This window comes from Stegostoma tigrinum, chromosome 12 (assembly GCF_030684315.1).
Source record: "Stegostoma tigrinum isolate sSteTig4 chromosome 12, sSteTig4.hap1, whole genome shotgun sequence".
Taxonomy (NCBI): Eukaryota; Metazoa; Chordata; class Chondrichthyes; order Orectolobiformes; family Stegostomatidae; genus Stegostoma; species Stegostoma tigrinum.
In genome coordinates, this window is record NC_081365.1 from 64,593,601 (window position 1) to 64,613,345 (window position 19,745).

General features: G+C 40.5%; 2 protein-coding genes across 3 annotated transcripts in view; one reads left to right on the forward strand and one right to left on the reverse strand.

The window, feature by feature from the left end:
• Nucleotides 1–396: 396 nt before the first annotated feature.
• trappc2 (trafficking protein particle complex subunit 2) lies at nucleotides 397–13,169 on the reverse strand. Its single transcript, XM_059650376.1, has 5 exons — nucleotides 13,056–13,169; nucleotides 6,531–6,637; nucleotides 4,213–4,358; nucleotides 1,748–1,832; nucleotides 397–1,374 (listed from the first exon to the last, which is right to left on the reverse strand). The coding sequence occupies exons 2-5, from the start codon at nucleotides 6,621–6,623 to the stop codon at nucleotides 1,276–1,278; spliced, it is 423 nt and encodes a 140-aa protein (XP_059506359.1). The 5' UTR covers nucleotides 6,624–6,637; nucleotides 13,056–13,169; the 3' UTR covers nucleotides 397–1,275.
• A 114-nt stretch (nucleotides 13,170–13,283) lies between these two features.
• ofd1 (OFD1 centriole and centriolar satellite protein) overlaps nucleotides 13,284–19,745 on the forward strand; it is a 77,728-nt gene continuing 71,266 nt past the window's right edge. For both annotated transcript variants that reach the window (XM_048540255.2, XM_059650377.1), the window contains exon 1: nucleotides 13,284–13,380. The gene's annotated coding sequence lies outside the window, so the exon portion shown is untranslated. The remainder of the gene's footprint in view (nucleotides 13,381–19,745) is intronic.

Consider the following 19,745-nt stretch of genomic DNA (forward strand, 5'->3'; position numbering starts at 1 on the left):
TAGACTCAACATTACTCCTTCAATTTAACACAAACCAGAAATAAACTTAAAAGATGTACAAATTAACCTGAGAGTGGAAACGTGATAGCAAGTCAGTTCAAAAGGAAACAGAACAGCTGAGTACCTTCCACTATACAGCAAGAATTTTATTTACCTGTAATGCAGCGTTGACTGATGAGTGATTCTTGACCGATGACTTGCAGCATATTAATGCTTGAACTCAGGCTAGTGGATGTAGCCACTGCAGTCCACTAATGCGCACAATAGTCCTGATACTTGGTGTTTTTATTACTAAGAAAGCTCAAAAGATGGTATTCCCTGGATCACTAGACTTCACTGGTCACGATCAGCTAGCATTAAAGCAGTTGATGCAAGATAATAGCTCTACACACTCTGCACCATGAATTCAGTTTAATGTAATTATTTCTTAGACTATCAAAGCAGCTAGCACTTACAGTAGACACTTGTTTCAGCTGCCACCAGTACAGACAAAATTTTACATTGATCCTAGGCCCCTAAAATACCTACCTTGGATTGTCAGGTACAGCTACAATCAAGAAAATACTGGTGTTTCTTTTACAGGTTAGCGTTGCATACTCTCTACTGTCTTGTCACCTGTTTGGATATGACGTGGCATTTCATCTTGCCATTTGGAGGTGGAGGAAGGCTCAGGGGAAATACTTCTCTACATGATTTGAAATTCAGCTGAATGCTATCTTGAAAGATTGTGATTTTTGCATTCAAAAGACACACTCATCCAACAATAGGCTAGGATCTGCTGTGTTGAATGAGCTGCAATGATCTGTACCTGGAGCTAGTAATTGCTAGCACAATTCATAAACTTTTGCAACAGTAAAATAGTTCAAACTAGAATGAGCATATAAATAATGGTGGGCAGACAGTGTCTATATCACTAGACATCCCTGCACATTGGTATTAAAACATTAAGTAATAGGAATGCTGAAGTATGACAAATTGTTTAAGGTGAAGCACACCGTTTCAAAATTTAATACAGATGTAGCACAGTTTTTGAATACTAACATGATGGTTACAAGAAAACTTTAACAGGCACATAGTTGCTATAAGGTGACAAGTAACTGACATAGCTTGCATGTAGTAAACATAGATGCCAAAGTCCAATATAATTTCTTCATATAACATACACACATGAAAGAATAGTACAATTGACAAAAAGTCAAAGACAATATGCTACACAATAAAAGATACTTCCAATATCCTGTAACCTTTAATTATATTTACATTGCTGTCACTCGTTCAACTCAGCAGGTGCTTCTTTCCCAAGAATTGAACTTTTCTGTCAAATGCTGTTGATCGAATGAGGGTGTTAGGTTCATAAAATGGATTCATGGCAAACTGGAGGGGGGATAAAAAGTAGTCTAAATATTTCTTAAACATTAAGAGTAAAATTAAAATAATTGAACTGACCACAACCGGAATTGGAAATATTTGCTATAGGAATTTAAATAAAAATCTCAGATGTAGACAGTTTACAGATTCATGAAGTACTAAGCAGTTGTCCGCGCATACTTAACTGTCCTTTGTTAACTATTTACAAAGTAACATTTCAACTATATTAGAGGCTTATTTGAGGGATGTTACTAATATTTTTTGGCCATGACCTGACAGGCAATGTTCCTTGACCATGCTCAATATTTTCAATAATTAATAAGTTAAATAAACAGAATAGGAAATGAGGTGGCAAGGTCACAAACAAGATTCTACTTACCTTAATGTACAAATCATAGACATCATTAAAAAAATTTTTTATTCCATCTTCTTGACGCACATCATGCAACATAATAAATCTCATGTGTGAAAAAGAATTAAGGAAACAGTAACAAATGCTTCAATTATGTATTTCCAGCGCAAATTTATTTTCATATGCATAGAACTACTAAACTGCTTGAGCCTTCAAGCTAGAGTGTGTAACTTGTTATTTAGGTAACAAAATCAGTAACTAATATAGGAGGCCTGGGGTCAGGTTCCCACCCACAAGTGTGTAGTAACACTTCTGAACATGTTGTTTAAATGATTTGTAGATCCTAATGTTCAGTTAGTCACTTTCAACTCTACATACAGCTTGCCAGGTCAGAGATGCAGTCTTCAAGCAGGTCTGGAGGGCTTGAGATTCAGTAGCATGCCCCTACTCTGAATCTGCAGGCCCCCGTTCATATTCCACCAGCTCTAGAGGTAATAGCATCGTGAACAGAGTGATGAAAATATTTGGTCCAGAATAGCCTATATCATGGACACTGTAGAACCTGAGACGACTCTTTGGGTGTTTGCTGGAAGGGTACTCGTGGTGCATCGTTACTGTCAGGAGGCCTGCGTTCGAGTCCCACTAGCCACAAAGATGTGAAATGCTTGAACTGATTCTTCTAATTGGAGTCAGAACTTAATGTAACTTTTCTCTAAACATTATTTGACCTGCCCTGAGGTACTCTTGTGGCACCATGATACTGTCCCTAGTTCTGACTCAGGAAGCCTGGAGTCCTATTTATTTCAGAGGTGTGTAATAACAATGCTGAACAGGTTGAATAAATATCTTGACTTGGAGTCTGAGTTGCAAACATTGTAGCGTGTAGGGAAGAGGAGAGTTAGTTGGATACTTTGAACCATACAGTTCTACTTAACCTAACAGCCTCCTAGAACTATGGACAGGGAAGGGAGGGTGACTACCAGTCAGTCAGGTGTGTGAATCCAGCATGTAGTGACGGAGGAGCCTTATTTCTTTGACGTACCTGCCTCCTCATGGATAGGAATAGGACTGCCATGCTAATGAGCAAATTGACCAGGATACAAGATGCCATTGAATTGGGGGAGCAGAAAGGAATTTGGTAATAAGGGAACACTATAGCCAGGGTATAAATATAGTTCCTCTTGCTGTGACCAGTAACTCAAGATTAAATTACCCATCATCATGCCAGACTTAAGGACGTTCAGTCTGTTTCACCCACGAGGGAGTGAGAGAGGATTCAGTTGTCAAAGCATTATATAGAAACCAATGACTGAGAGAATTAAAGTCTTGTGGGGGGGAACTGATCTAGGATCCAAGTTAAATACACACAGAACCACACATAATTGGCATAGGGTCAAACAAATCAGAGAATTTAAGGTTTGGCAGCAAGACTGGTGTGGGAAGAAAAGGTTTCAATTAATGATTGACAGTCATCACTATTTAGAAAATAGGGAGCTGTTCTGTTAAAACAGAAAAAATCTCTTACCCAAGGTTGGGATCAGTAACCTGGTGAATAGTATAATTTGGGCCAGGGATTTTAATTTTTGTATAATGTCAAGGACAAGTTACCCAATGACTTTTCAACTCTAGAAAACCTCAAGTTGCATAATTTCCTCTTCTACTTAGGTTTTTTTTGTTGTGACATTCAACTTTCCATTGTCGTAACAGTATGGTTGCTACAGAGGCATATGGAAACCTTTCTGTATTTAAGTCATCCACTGAGATCATGTTCCAGTGTACAAAACCAGTAGGACATTTTTCGACTTTCAATCTTTGATAATTAAAAGTACAATATTAAAACAAACGCTAGATACTTGGTGTTGGAGGGAGGTGGAGAACAACTCTTCAGTATAGTTTCTTTCACAGACAAACCAATTTGAACTGCCTGCTTGTGATTTGGGGCATATTTCCATCTTTGGATCTGTATTTAAATTGAGGTCAAATGATATCTTGCCTTTCTAATTTGGAATGTGTGTGTGCAGGCCCCACCTATAAATTACACAACAAAGATGCTGATTACCAGAGCTTTATTACTCTCCCAGAATGCCTATTAAGACAACAGAACAATTTCTTAGAATCATACTTTGCAAAGTATTATTGAAGTCACAGTTATATTGATTTCATATAATACTCAAATGAATACCATGGGATAGATATTATTGCACATGGTAGATTTACATCAAATGGAAGTTGGAATTTTACTTATTCCTAAACTTTAGAGAAAATGAGTATTCCTTGAGGCGGCAAGCAATGAAATTGTAGCTTCTATCTCATCCGACCAGAAATATATTACTCTTACATAATTCTGTCTAGCCTTATACAATCCATGCAGATCTCTCTCCAAAAGATCAGTTCACAAATTGCTATGTGTGCGGAAAGTAAAAAGCAAAAGGTTTTTTCTCTCTTCCCATGGGAGCAAAGAGTTGGAGAAAGTTTACTCTTAAAAAAGGATATGTCCAGCTGTAACAAATGCAGAGATAAACCATTCATTGAACTTGTCAACAGTTTTCAAGTACATATTGTTGGATAACCACATGTTCTCATCTACTAAATCAAGAGCAGCATGAGCTATGAACTGGTTCAAGTGTCGGTGGTCATCCTATTGTAGAAGAAAATTGAATAAAACAAATAATTAAGAAGCTACTCCACCAAAGGATTCACTCTGCTGTGTGTAGCATGGAATCAATATTCCCCTGTTCTAACCATTACAGTAACCAAGATACAATTCCTATTAAATACAGAAGTGACCTGGCAAATCAAAAGAATGGATACAGAGGGGAGAAATTAAGTGGCACATCAAAGGCAGATATCAGGAGGCTATAAGATGATGTGGTTAAGGTAAAGACGTACAAAGGACAAGGGTAATGACTGAAGAACAAATACTTAGAAGTGGTGTGGGCATTAACAGTTATCTGATGTCACAGAAATAGATGTGTAGGTGCATGTGCTGGAGGTGATCACTTGTATTCAAGCAGGGTGCAGAGGAATTTGAGAACGAGAATCTTTAAGGTGTCTTTCTAGGACACTAAAGCTAGTCTAGCAATGACAAGGACAAGATAGATAGATGTGAAGATATTCGAGACAGAATTCAGAATTTCCAATTAGTTGAAGTTTGTGAAAGGCAAGTGCAGATCAACTTCTGGACAGACTTGGTTCCAGAAATAATGAAAATAATTTAGAAATCAATATTGGCAGAAAGGTATGAACATAAATGCAACATACAGAAATACAACCAAGACAGAAATGTGATTCAGAGTCAAACTGGTTATCACAAATGCATGTCTTCAGGTGTACCACCGCAATACTGAACATCACTCAAAACAGTGTTGACACATCATGAATATAAAGATTGCATTAGAATCCTTTCCTGTTTCCTTTCAAACTCTTCCTTCTCATTCAAATTATTCTTGAGAAAGCTCTTTTTCTCTCCTCCCAGCCCTATCTCACAGAGAAGGAAGTATGTGACAGCACATAAGAACCCATCTATCCTTGTTGTCAATGCTTTATGCATTGTCAGGAATATTACACTTCAGGGGGTAAAAAACACTCCAAACAAAATCACTTGTGCAATCTGAAAAGTTATAAATTTCCACATCTCCAATAAATTACATCTTTACTGCTACACAGAATAAAAAGCTGATGCAGAGCTATATGATTTATAACCAAAATAGGGATTTCTGTGCATCAGAACCTCTGGCACCTGATAGCTGTCAGCAGCTCTCAACCCAGGGAACTGAAGGACAAGTATTCTGAAGTGTGATGTTGCCACATCGATTACGGGTCAACTAACTCTTTTTGACCATGCATCTTATTTTGTCCCACAGACACACATTTCTTAGTATGGCACAACAAGCATGCTAGAAAGATAAATCAACTGCAGTTTCACCTTAAGTGCAAGTCTGAATTTATTAGATAATTTTGAGATTGTGAAGATGCAATCAAGGCTCAAGAGCATGCATTTATATAAATAGACTTGTAAGTTGTGGTACAGATAGATGGCTGGATGCTTAGCCCAGGGTAAGATATGACACCACAGAGTCTGTTTCAGCCTCAGATAGAAGCTTGGGATACAGTGAAACAGTGGTAAGAGGACAGTTAGTGGTGGGAACCAAAGAAAATGGTTTTGACCCTGAAATTTATTTGAAGGAAATTTCTTCTCACCCACTACTGATATAAAGAGCTGAATGTTGTCAGTGTACATAAGGATTCTGATGTCCCGCATCACATGTCAACATGCAGATGAGGGAAATGAAGAATCCAAGACTAGATTCTCTGGTTATCGGTAGTAATGGTATAGGGAGACAGAAGGCAGCCATTTCTGGTAATTCTTTGGGGCTGTAAATTACAGATAAAAGAAAAGGTAAGTAATGCAGAGATTTAAAATAAATGACAAGAATTTCAAAACAAGGCCACATATAGATCTGAAGTCATCGAGATGCAAAACGTTAGCTTGCTTTCTCTCCCTGCATGCTGCCTGACCCGCAGTAATCTCCGGCATTTTTTTTTTCAGTTTAGATTCCAGCATTTGCAGTAATTTTCTGCTGCCACAGAAACATCATTGGATTGAGAGGCAATGCAGCAACAGAAAGAAAATCTATTGTAAATGACATCCGGCTATGAATAGTGGATAAAAATGGAACCACGTTACAGCAGTCCCAACCATCTGGATGTCAATGGGAGGCAATGATTGACCACATCTACCATGTCAAAAAAATGCAGATAAAAGTATTTTCCGAGTAATAGTGCAGTGAAATGGTTAAAAATAACTCACTTTGGGCTCCATTTTGCCTGCTGGAAGAAACTCCATTTCAAAAACGGGATTGTCATGATGTCCAACTATAACAAAATAAAAACTACCAGACATGTCTCTAATTTAACCTGTAAAGAAAGCAACATTCATGTTAAAATTAATGAACAGCAAATTCTCCAATTCACAAGAACTTCCCCATCACCACTTCAGAGATCTCAACTACCTGCATTCAACATGTGAATCAAGTATTTCTAACTAAAACTAATTTGGAGGTTTACATTTTACCTTCAAGGTATTTAACAACACTCAAATTCATAACTTTTTTTTAAACTTTTTATTACATTCCCCTTTACTATCCATGAATATTCCCAGTTCAGAATGAGCCACATATTTCCAGAGACACTGTCAATGTTGTTCTAATCATTGCTAACCACTAGTTTTAAATAGAATACCAATGATACACATGCATTTTAGAATATTGAACTGAAATAATAGGCAAGAAAGGTCAAGGTTTGATTTTTCGACAGTGTGACTACCTGACCTCAACAAATTAAGCAGCCCCAGTTGTCCAGATTTAGGGGGAAGAGAAAAAAAAAATCACTGACCAGATTTTTGTATGCAGAATAACCAATCAAGCAAGATGCAAACAAATGCGTGACAGAAACTATTAACTATTGAGTTGGATTCAAAAAAGGAAACAAGCTCAGGATAACATTCAACAAACCTCAACACATGCAACATTTGGATTTACAAAATGCATTCAAAGTTTTCCATTAAAAAAGACTTGGTTCAACTCGAATGTAGATAGATTTATTACATTAAAAAAACTGGTCTGAACACTAAGTATTTATTAAATAGATTGCAGTTGGATGGTAGGAATCGGAAAGGCTGATGTGGCTTAATGCTGGCATTAGTTATGATTTCAATTTCTGTTATTGATAGATTCAAACTTGTACAAAATGTGTTTAAGTTATGCAAACTATAAAGGGGCAAGGAAATTAGACGAGGCTGATAAAATTACATGTATTATCCAACTTGCTATGCAATTTCTGTCAGAAGTCAACTTGTTATGTTTCAAATGTGTACAGATGTGTGTACATGGGAAAAAATGACAAACCCAAATTATCTCAATGTTCAAGGCGTCCAAGCAGTGAAAGGGAGCAGTCAATAAAGATAATGGAATGTTGAATAACATGGCTAAAACAAAGACTGTGAGTCAAAGGAAATAATGAACAAACAGTAGAGAGATCTGGTTAAATTGTCAGTTGAAAAAAGCCCGTTCTAGTGGCTGAGACACGAGAAAGACATTCAAATCAGAAAATATGATATTCAGTTTCAAAAGGTCTCACTATTGATAAGAAAAACTGAAGATGCTTTGGTGTTAAGAAACGTACTGAGTATGATCTCAAAAATGCAAAATTGTTAAGGGTAGGTAAAAAGAATAATGGAAGCATAATACCTTATAAGCTAACTAAATAATTAGCAACTGATTAAATTGTCATTCTCAACATTAACCTTTCCATAGGTCTGGCAGCATCTGTAAAGAAACGTCACCGTTAATGTTTCAGGTCCAGAGATCTTTCCTCAACTCAGTTCTTACCAGACCTGAAACATTAACGGTGACACTTCTTTACAGATGCTGCCAGACTTGCTGAGCTTTTCCAGTAACATCTGTTTTTGGTCCCGATTTACAGTATCTACAGTTCTTTCAGTTTTATTAACCATTCTGTGATCACTGCTGTCTTTTAGGGATTAATATCAGGACAGGGGTGCAACAGGGTTGGAAGAGTAGAAAAGCTAGCAATGATGGAAACAAAAAAAACACACCAAAAATAACAGACCAATATATAAAAAAACATGATGCTTATGTGTCAGGAATTTTATATGTTTAATTTCAGACTTACAATTTGTATTAGAAGTTATAGAGTCAGCATCATAAAGCATAGAAGACACCCTTCATTCCATCGAGTCTGCACCAATCGATGTACACTATTCCCATTTTTTTAGCACTCGGGCCATAGCCTTACGTGATATGACGTTTCAAGTACTCATGCACGTACTTTTTGAAAGGTTGAGATTTCCCACTTCCACTGCCTACCAAGCAGTGCATTCTGACCTCTTGATTACTTTTCAGCAACATAACCACTATATTGCCCTATCCATAGCATAATATTCCTGTATTATTTCTCAACACCAACAAATGAGCTTTTTAGAGCATTCTCGTTTTAGCTCCGTGATATTTTCCTTAATCAAAACTACTACCTAGTCACTATTGTTTTTCCTATCTTCCTGACTCAGGAATATTAATCATTATGATATAATATTCCCTCATAGTTACATTCAGCTGCAGGCCACCTACCTTATTAACCTCACTTTGTAAGTCTATATATGTGCACTTCAAAACTTAATTTCATTTGTGCAAGTTTTTCTTGTGCACCAATAGCTATTTTTAAAAGGGCTTTAAATGTTCAAACTGATCTTGTGAGCCAATAGTGAAAGAAAATATAGTATTAAGGTGCAAGAATAAGGGCAAACCAAATTAGATTAAAAAGGGCATTGACAAGCAGACTCCATACCTGGCAATTTCTTTTAAATATCCATTCAAGGATTTTGATATAGCAACAGTGAAGAAGGAACAGCAAAATAGTTCCTAGACAGAACAGTGACTGACTTAAAGGAGAACTTGCAAGTGATAGTGTTCCTACGCATCTGCTCCCTCATGATTCTACGGGGTAGTGTTCACAGGACTGGAAGCTGCATCTTGGGTGAGATAGTTAAGTGCATCTTGTGGATGGTACACACTGTTGCCATCATGCATTGACGGTGGAGTGAATGCTCCCAGGTAGAATGCCATTCTTGCAAGTTGCTTTATTCTGGGCATTTAACACAAGTATTATTGGAGATTTACCCATCTAGCCAAATGGAGACTATTCCATTCCAGTTCTAACTTATGCCTTGTGTTGAGTTACTGCAGAATTCCTCGTCCCTGATTCATTGTTGTAGCCAGTGTATATAAAAGTGGCTTGTCTAGTTCTGTTTTCAGGCACCATTTTGATAAATCGATAATAGGTACAAGCAGGATTCACTGCAAACCTTCAAGAGATGATCTCAGAGTACAGAATAGTAGGCCAATGTGCATGGAATTTTGAATAAGAGGTGATATTGTTGAAAGACACAAGGTCTTGAGACTGAAGAGGATGGACATCCAGAGGACATCAAGCAGAGTCAGGTAGAGAGAAAATTGTGTCTGACTAATTTATTAGAGCTTTTCCAGAGTGGATATAGGGGAACTAGTCAAACTGTTTTAGTTAGACTTCAACAAATGTTCAACAAGGTACCTTACAAAAGGTTAAGTCAAAAGATAACAGCCCACTGTGTTGGAGGCAGTATACTGACAGTTAAGCAGAAAATAGCAAGTAGGAATTAGGGGTTCTTTTTCAGGTTGGCAATCGGTAACCACTTGGATTCTACTGCAATCAATCAGCCCCCATCACTTCCTCTAGTAGCTCATTCCATTCAAGCACCACCCTCTGTGCGAAGAAGTTGCCGTCAGGTCCCTTTTAAAGATTTCCCCTCTCAACTTAAACTTATGCCCTCTAGTTTGCATTCCCCCACCCTGGGGAAAAAACTGTGTCTATTTAGCCTATCCATACCCTTTATGATTTTATAAACCTCTATAAAGGTCATCCCTTAGCCTCCAACACTCCAGGGAAAATAGCCCCAGTCTGTTCAGCATCTCCCTACAGCTCAAACCCTCCAACCCTGACAATATCCCTGTAAGGCTTTTGTGAACCCTTTCAAGTTTCACAACATTCTTCCTATGGCACATAGATCGGAGTTGCATGCCATATTTATGAGCAAAGGCTAACATGGTTGGGACTCTACTCATTGGAATTTAGGAGTGGTGATCTCAGTGAAAAATACAGGATTCTTAAGGGGTTAGACTAAATGCTGAGAGGATGTGTCCCCCCATGGGAGAGTCCAGGATAAGAGGCCATATACTCAGACCAAAGGGGTGCCAATTTACAAGCGGGATAAGAAGGGATTTCTTCTGACAGTTGAGTATCTTCAGAGTTTCTTACCAGACAGAGTCGTGGGAGCAAAATCCTTGTGTATATTTAATGCTGAAGTAGACAGATTCTGGATCAGTGGGGAAATCAAGGGTTTTAAGGAAAAGCTGGAAAGTGGACATGAGGAATACCTGATCAACCATGATCCTACTGAATAGCAAAGCCAGCTCAAGGACCAAATGGACAAATAAAGGTTATGGCAATATTATCAGCAAAGTGTTGCTAATGTGTTGAATTTCTCTTCCCCTCAAGGAAGCAGTAGCTTGGTCTTTTATTCAAAGCTAAGCTGGATAGATGTGTGAAGGACAAGGCAGAGTTGAGTATGGTAGGCATTACAAAAGAGAACGTGCTAGAAATGCTAAAAGATTTAAAAATTGATAAATCTCCTGGCCCCAATGGGCTACATCCTGGAGTTCTGAGGGCAGCGGCTGAGGAAATAGCAGAGGCTTTGGTTGTGATCTTTCAAAAGTCATTGGAGTCAGGGAAAGTCTCAGATGATTGGAAAATCACTGTTGTAACCCCCTTGTTTAAGCAAGGATGAAGACAAAAGATGGAAAATTATAGGCCGATTAGCCTAACCTCGGTTGTTGGTAAAATTCTAGAATCCATTGTTAAGGATGAGATTTCCAAATTCTTGGAAGTGCAGGGTCGGGTTAGAACAAGTCAGCATAGATTTAGTAAGGGGAGGTTGTGCCTGACAAACCTGTTAGAATTCTTTGAAGAGGTAACAAGTAGGTTAGACCAGGGAAACCCAGTGGATGTTATCTATCTAGACTTCCAAAAGGCCTTTGATAAAGTGCCTCATAGGAGGCTGCTGAGTAAGGTGAGAGCCCCTGGTGTTCGAGGTGAGCTACTGGCTTGGATTAAGGATTGGCTGTCTGACAGAAGGCAGAGAGTTGGGATAAAAGGCTCTTTTTTGGAATGACAACCAGTGACAAGTGGTGTCCCGCAGGGTTCAGTGTTGGGGCCGCAGCTGTTCACTTCATATATTAATGACCTGGATGAAGGGACTGGGGACATTCTGGCGAAGTTTTCCGATGATACGAAGATAGGTGAACAGGCAGGGAGTACTGAGGAGGTGGGGAGGCTGCAGAAAAATTTAGACAGTTTAGGAGAGTGGTCAAGGAAAGGGCTGATGAAATTCAACGTGAGCAAATGTGAGGTTTTGCTCTTTGGAAAAAATACAGACATGGACTATTTTCAAAACGGTGAGAAAATTCGCAAAGCAGAAGTACAAAGGGATCTGGGAGTGTTGGTCCAGGATTCTTTAAAAGTTAACTTGCAGGTAGAGTCCATGATTAAGAAAGCAAATTAATTTGTTGTTTATCTCAAGAGGGTTGGAATATAAAAGCAGTGATGTGCTTCTGAGGCTTTATAAAGCTCTAGTTAGGCCCCATTTAGAATACTGTGTCTAATTTTGGGCCCCACACCTCAGGAAGGACATTCTGGTGCTGGAGTGTGTCCAGCAGAGATTCACACCGATGATCCTTGGAATGGTAGGTTTAACGTATAATGAACGGGTCAGGATTCTGGGACTGTATCCATTAGAGCTTAGAAGATTGAGGTGAGATCTAATATAAAACTTACAAGATAATGTATGGCTTAGAAAGTGTGGATGCCGGGAAGTTGTTTCCATTGGCAGGGGCGGGGGGGGGGGGGGGGGGGGGAGACTAGGGCCCATGGGCACAGCCTTCAATTAGAGGAGTTAAGTTTAGAATGGAAATGAAGAAACATTTCTTCAGCCAGAGAGTGGTGGGCCTGTGGAATTCATTGCGACGGAGCACAGTGGAGGCCGGGACGTTAAATGCCTTCAAGGCAGAGATCGATTAAATTCTTGATCTCACAAGGAATCAAGGGCTACGGGGAGAGTGCAGGAAAGTGGAGGTGAAATGCCCATCAGCCACGATTTAAATGTTGGAGTGGACCCGATGGGCCGAATGGCCTTACTTCCACTCCTATGTCTTAATGGGGTGGAGCGTGATGTGGACCGGAAGTGGAGGAGAGACCAGAACCAAGATCAGACAAGATTTTATTGAATGGAGGAGCAGGTCTAAAGGGTGCTGCTGACTCTTCATCACTATTATTCAGCAGTTGCTGCTTTTTAGGGTAGGGCTAGGCGAGAGGAATTTCTCGTCTGAGCTGGAGCTGGGTGTTTAGTTGCTTTAACCCTTTCCTATTCGGTGACACAACTACTAGTGGATGTGAGGCAGGATATCCAGTTGCACCGTTGGATGGAAGATGCTGCAGTACGGTGTCAATAAGAGCGGAGTAGATGCTCGACCTTCCAACTTGACTCGGCCAAAGTTTAAAGTCTGGGAAGAAAAGACACCCGGGCCGCGAAGAGCAACGCTTCTGATTAGTGTCATTCCGTTAATACGATTAAGGGAGCAGCCAACCCACCGCTGTAGAGACGACTCCCTCTCCCTCTCCCTCTCCCTCACCTCCACCTCCCAAGGCCCTGGCCTCCCGCACTCACCGTAACTCCAGAGCCAAACCCCTGCCGATCACTCACGGGTCTCACCGACGGGCCGCCCCACACGAATGCAACAAAGAACGCGATTGGAAGACAACGTCTAGCACGCCAACCAATCGCCAGGTAGGATCAACCGACAAGGCGTCGACCCCATTCGTTCACCAATCCGACTGTCGCTTGCTGAAAGCGTTTGGTGGAGAAGGGCGAGTGGCCAACGGCTGTTCGGGGAGTCACGTGGTCAGTTGCCGGCGTCGGGTGGTTGCTGCAGCAACGTTGGCGGGAAGCGGCCGTTGCAGTGAGCGAGTAGTACTCCGGTTCCGGAGCTCAGGTAGGTGTATGCTTTCCGTGGGATGGAGGGAAGGCCGGGCTGAGCTGAAGTTGCCCTGCTGCAATATGCACCATCTTGGTGGGTGGGCTTCTGCATAGAGGCCTGTGTATTTTCCGTTGCCTCCAACATTTTCGGGAGGAGGAGAGGGGCCTCTTGTTACAGATACACATAACCTCCGTTTGATTGGCGGTAGTTAACCCTGCTGTGATGCGTCAAGAGGATAATCTTAGTATTGATAAGTGGGGCGGGAAACTTCTGTAAATCAGGATGATCTGGATCAAGTGAAGGGGTTGTAGTTGTTCCTTAAAGTGGGATTTTTCTTCGAAAGGAAACCCAGCACAGCCTCTGATGGCCAAACTGGCTTCCTGCTCCGTATCAATGAATGAATTGTGGATATTTTGTCATTTAGAAGTGGTTAATAGCGAGGACTTCAATCTTGATCGGGTGATATGATGTAAACCTATTTGAAAGTGCATGTCGAGTGAGATATATCAGAACAGGGCTATTCCTTAAATTAAAGCAGTGAATCTGGATTAGACAAGGTGTGGAGTTGGATGATCCAGCTCCACACCTTGTTATCTCGCATTCTCCAGCATCTGCAATTCCTATTATCCCTGATACAATTTGGATTAGACATTGGGTTGCTGTCATGTGGATTGCCATGTAATGTATGATGGTTTAGCAGCAAAGAATCTGGCATAGATTTGTTAAAAAATTTTCAATATTTAGAAAAACATTTACGGTTGTGCAAGTATCTTGCTGTACCCGAATATTAATCTTTCGTTATTCATGAGAAATCACACCACACCAGGTTCGACAAGTGAAGGGGCAGCACTTCAAAAACTTGTGATTTCAAATAAACCTGTTGGACTATAACCTGGCTCAGAGATAGTAGGAACTGCAGATCCTGGAGAATCTGAGATAACAAGGTGTAGAGATGGATCAACACAGCAGCCCAAGCAACATCAGAGGGGCAGGAAAGCTGACGTTTCGGGTCTAAAGGGTCTAGGCCCAAAACGTCAGATTTTTTGCCCCTGTAATGCTGCTTGGCCTGCTGCGTACATCCAGCTCTACACCTTGTTATATGGGACTATAACCTGGTGACGTGTGACTTTTGACCTTGTCTCCCCCTCGGGAGCTCCACATTTTGTTATTCACGTTTAAGAATGCACAGATCCTCCTGTAATGCAGCATTCTTGAGTACCTTTCCACGTAAATAACATTTTGTGTTTTTATTCTCCCTGTTAAAATGAACAACCTCATTTTTGCACATTGTAATCTGTTTGACTTTTTTTCTTACTATTCAACCTATTTATATCTTTGCAGACTCTGGTAGAAAATCAATTTATTAAGAGCATGTAATCTTTGTTTTATAAGCAAACCTGGCTGCAGTATGGTCATCCAAGTCATTAATATAAATAGTTGAGGCCGCAGTGGTGATCCTTATAGCACACCACTAGTTTTGGCTTGCTATCTTGCCAGAGAATCATTTATCTCAATTCTGTATGTTTGTTGTTTAGCAATCATAGAACAGAGAACAATGTAGCACAGAAACAGGCCATTCAACCCTCCGAGCCTGCACCAACACATTTTGTCCTTGCATACTGAAACTGTCTTCACTTACGGGATCCATATTCCTCTATTCCCTTCCTATTCATGCACCTGTCTAGGTGCTTCTTCAATGCTGCTATTGTGTCTGCTTCCACCATCTCTGACAGTGTGTTCCAGGCAGTCAACATCCTTTGTATGAAAAACTTGCCTCACACATCTCTTTTAAATTCCAGTCCCCCCTCCCTTATCTGGATGAAGGGACTGGGGGCATTCTGGCGAAGTTTGCCAATGATATGAAGATAGGTGGACAGGCAGGTAGTACTGAGGAGGTGGGGAAGCTGCAGAAAGATTTAGACAGTTTAGGAGAGTGGTCCAGGAAATGACTGATGAAATTCAACGTGAGCAAATGCGAGGTTTTGCACTTTGGAAAAAAGAATACAGGCATGGACTATTTTCTAAACGCTGAGAAAATTCATAAAGCTGAAGTACAAAGGGATCTGGGAGTGTTGGTCCAGGATTCTCCAAAAGTTTACTTGCAGGTAGAGTCCGTGATTAAGAAAGTGAATGTAATGTTGTCGTTTATCTCGAGGGTTGGAATATAAAAGCAGCGATGTGCTTCTGAGACTTTATAAAGCTCTAGTTAGGCCTCATTTAGAATACTGTGTCCAAGTTTGGGCCTCACACCTCAGGAAGGACATACTGGCGCTGGAGCGTGTCCAGCAGAGATTCACACAGATGATCCCTGGAATGGTAGGTTTAATGTATGATGAACGGCTAAGGAACCTGGGATTGTATTCATTAGAGTTTAGAAGGTTGAGGGGAGATCTAATAGAAACTTACTGGCTTAGAAGGGGTGGACGCTAGGAAGTTGTTTCCGTCAGGCGGGAGACTAGGACTCGTGGGCACAGCCTAAAATTAGAGGGGGTAAATTTAAAATGGAAATGAGGAGACATTTCTTCAGCCAGAGAGTGGTGGGTCTGTGGAATTCATTGCCACGGAGTGCAATGGAGGCCGGGACATTAGATGCCTTCAAGGGAGAGATCGACAAATTCTTGATCTGACAAAGAATCAAGGGCTACGGTGAGAGTGCAGGGGAGTGGAGTTGAAATGCCCATCAGCCATGATTTAAACGGTGGAGTGGACTCGATTCGGCCAAATGGCCTTACTTCCACTCCTATGTCTTATGTTCTTCTGGTCTTAAACCTTGAACCAGTGTCCCCTCGTAATTGATCCTTCCACCCTGGGAAAAAGCCTCAGACTTTCCTCACGATTCATTGCCATTCACAATCTTATAGACTTTTATCATGTTGTCCCTCAACATCCTGTTGCGGTGAAAACAAACCTAGTCTATCCAACCTTTCTTTACAGTTAAAATCTCCCATTACCAGGCAACATCCTGTTAAACCTTTTTGTGCTTTCTCTAAAGCATCCAAATTCTTCTAGTAGTGTGGTGACCAGAACTGTACACATTATTCCAAGTATGGCCTAATTGAAGTTCTATAAAGCTGCAGCATAATTTGCCTATCCTAAGACACAATGCCTTCCAATGAAGTTAAGCATGCTATATGTCTTTTCTTACTACCTTACCTACCTGCTCTTTCACCTCACTGATCTGTAGACCTGCACACCCAGATGCCAATGCATATAAATATTCCTAAGGAGTCTGCCCTTTAACGTATAATTTCCTTCTGTACTTGACCTTCCAAAATGCATCATCTCACATTTGTCTGGATTAAGTTCCATCTGTCACTTTTCTGCACATGCCTCAAACTGATCTATATCCTGCTGTATCTTCTGACAATCCTCATCACTATCCTTAACTTCACCAATTTTTTGAATCATCTGCAAACTTACTGATTAAACAGCCATGTTATTGTCCAAATTATTTGTGAAGACCACAAACAACAGAGATCCCAGCATTGATCCCTGTGGAACATCTCTAGTCATAACCCTCCATTCTGAAAGCACCCTTACACTGCTACCCTCTGTCTCATATGACTAAGCCAGTTCTGCATCATTCATGCTAGCTTACCTCTGATACTATGTGACTTCACCTTTTGTACTAGTCGGGCACAAGGACCTTGTCAAAGGCTTTGCTGAAGTCCATGTAGACAACATGACTGCTGTTCCCACATCAATCATCTTCGTCAAGCCCTCAAAAAACTCAGTCGAGTTAGTGAGGCACAACCTTTCCTGCACAAAATCGTGCCTTCTCTGGCTGATTAAACCATTTGGTCCTAAATACATACAAATTTGTCCCTGAGAATCTTTTCCAATAATTTCCCTACCATCAACGTGAGTTCTCAGGCCTGTGATTTTTCTGGCATATCCCTGTGCTACCCTTCTCAAACAAAGGGACAATATTGGCTATTCTCCATTCCTCTGGGATCTCACCTTTGGCCAAAGAGGGTGCTGTCAGTGCTCCAGTATTTTGTTCTCTTGCCTCCCTCAATATTCTGTTGATCTCATCAGGACCCCAGGACTTATCTACCTTGATAATTTTTAAGATGCACAACACCTCTTCCTTTTTAATAACAATTTGGCTTAGAAATTCGACACTCCCTTCCTTGTAATCACCAATTCCTTCTCTTTGATGAATACCAACACAAAGTATTCATTTATCTGCCCATGCTACTATACCATGAGCTCTTGTTATCTTTTGTGCAACATCTTATTAAATGCCTTTTGTAAATCCAAATATATCATCCACCAGTTGCTATTTATTCACTCTTTATATCCTCATGGATCTTTATTAGGTTTGTTATACGTGATTTCCTTTTCACAAAACTACATTGACTCTGCATGATTGTATTATGATTTTCTAAAAGACCAGCTACTACATCCATAATAATGGATTCTAGCATTTTTCCAATGATAGATATTAGTCTAACTGCCCTATGGTATGCTGCTTTCTGTCTTTCTCCCTTCTTGAATAGAGTTATTACATTTGTTGTTTTCCAATATTCTGAGACTTTTCTAGAACCTAGTGAAGTTTACAATCACCACTTCTTCCGCAACTTAATTTAAGACTTAGAATACAGGTAATTGGATGCATCAGACTTGCCTATTAATTTTCTTGGCATAATTTTGTAATTTTGTACACCTTTATCATGTCACTCTCTCAGCCTGCATCTTTCCAGTGAAAACAACCTGAGTTTATCCAACCTCTCCTCATAACTCAGACCCTCCAGACCAGGCAGCATCCTGGTAAATGTTCTTTGCAACCTCTCCAAAGCATCCATGTCCATCTTGTAGTGTGGTGACGAGAACTGCATGCAATATTCCAAATGTAGCCTGTGTCCCAAAAACGCTCTGAAATCGTTCATCCAGGCTACTTTTGCCTTATCTTGAACTAGCAAATCAAATTTTTTTCTCATTATTGTACTAACCTAAATCTTTATGAAGCAGTACTACCTCCCCCCCTTTCTTTCCTTCCTTCCTGATCTTGGAAAGTGTCAAAATTACTTGAATATTCAAATTCTAATTGTGGTCACTTTTTGATGGCATCAGTAATGGCTATCATAACATACTTATTTTCTAATTACGCTGTCACTGAATGCTTCACACTTTCAGATAAAATGGCTTCCATTCTGCCTCACCATTTTTCCTACTCTGACCTTATTTGCCTCTCTCTCAAAGATGTTGCTACTCTCTGAACCTTCCTGTCAAATTAGATTAGATTAGGTTCCCTACAGTGTAGAAACAAGCCCTTCGGCCCAACGAGTCCACGCCGCCGCTTGAAGCATCCCACCCAGACCCATCCCCCTATAACCCACACATCCTTGAACACTGTGGGTAATTTAGCATGGCCGATCCACCTAGCCTCCACAACTTTGGACTGTGGAACACCCAGAGGAACCCCACGCAGACACAGGGAGAATGTGCAAACTCCGCACAGACAGTCACCCGAGGCTGGAATCGAACCTGGGTCCCTGGTGCTGTGAGGCTGCAGTGCTAACCATGCTGCTACCATTCACCCATAGCACCCATACATTACAGACATGATGGCTGGTGAACTTCTACCAACAATACTGAACAGTCAGACTAAAGTTATTCATTTACGAAATGGCTGCAGCCTCTACAGATTTTGAGATTGAGTTTCCGAAAGCATGAAAATATGAACGTGAAAGAATGTTTGATCTGTCAAGCTTGTTCTTCACACCAAACATGAATACTTGCCCTGTCTTCAAGCTCAGTACAAGCTGGAAGAAAAGCATCTCATTTCTGCTTGGAACCCTGCAGCCTTTGGGACTCAATGTTGAGTTCAAAAGCACCTTCTCCAAAGTCCTTACCCCACACTCCAGACCTTGTCTTCACATGGCCTGTTACCACAACCATTCCATTGTTAGCTACTAATAGTTTCCATTAGTAGCTATTCGTTCTGTCAGACTGACCTTTATGCACTCCCTTGTCCATCTAACTGTTGTTTTCTCTCTCTTTGGGCTTCATCTCCGCTTATCATTTACTCCTCCCCACTCCCCCCACCCCATCTTCAGTATATATACCAAGCTTATCTTAGCCACAACCAATTCTAAAGAAGGGTCACTGGATCCAAAATGTTAACACTGCTTTCTGCCCACAGATGCTGCCAGATCTGCTGCATTTTCCCTGCAATTTCTGTTTTTGTTTCTAATTGGCAGCATCCACAGTTCTTTAGTTTTCTTTGTTCAGAATTTGTACAACTTGACAAAGAAAACTAAAGAACTGTGGATGCTGCCAATTAGAATGTGCATAGTAGTATCTGAATTACTATTATTTTTTCATCTCTCTTCAATTTCCAAATCTCCCCTCACTTAAATCCTCCTCAACCACAG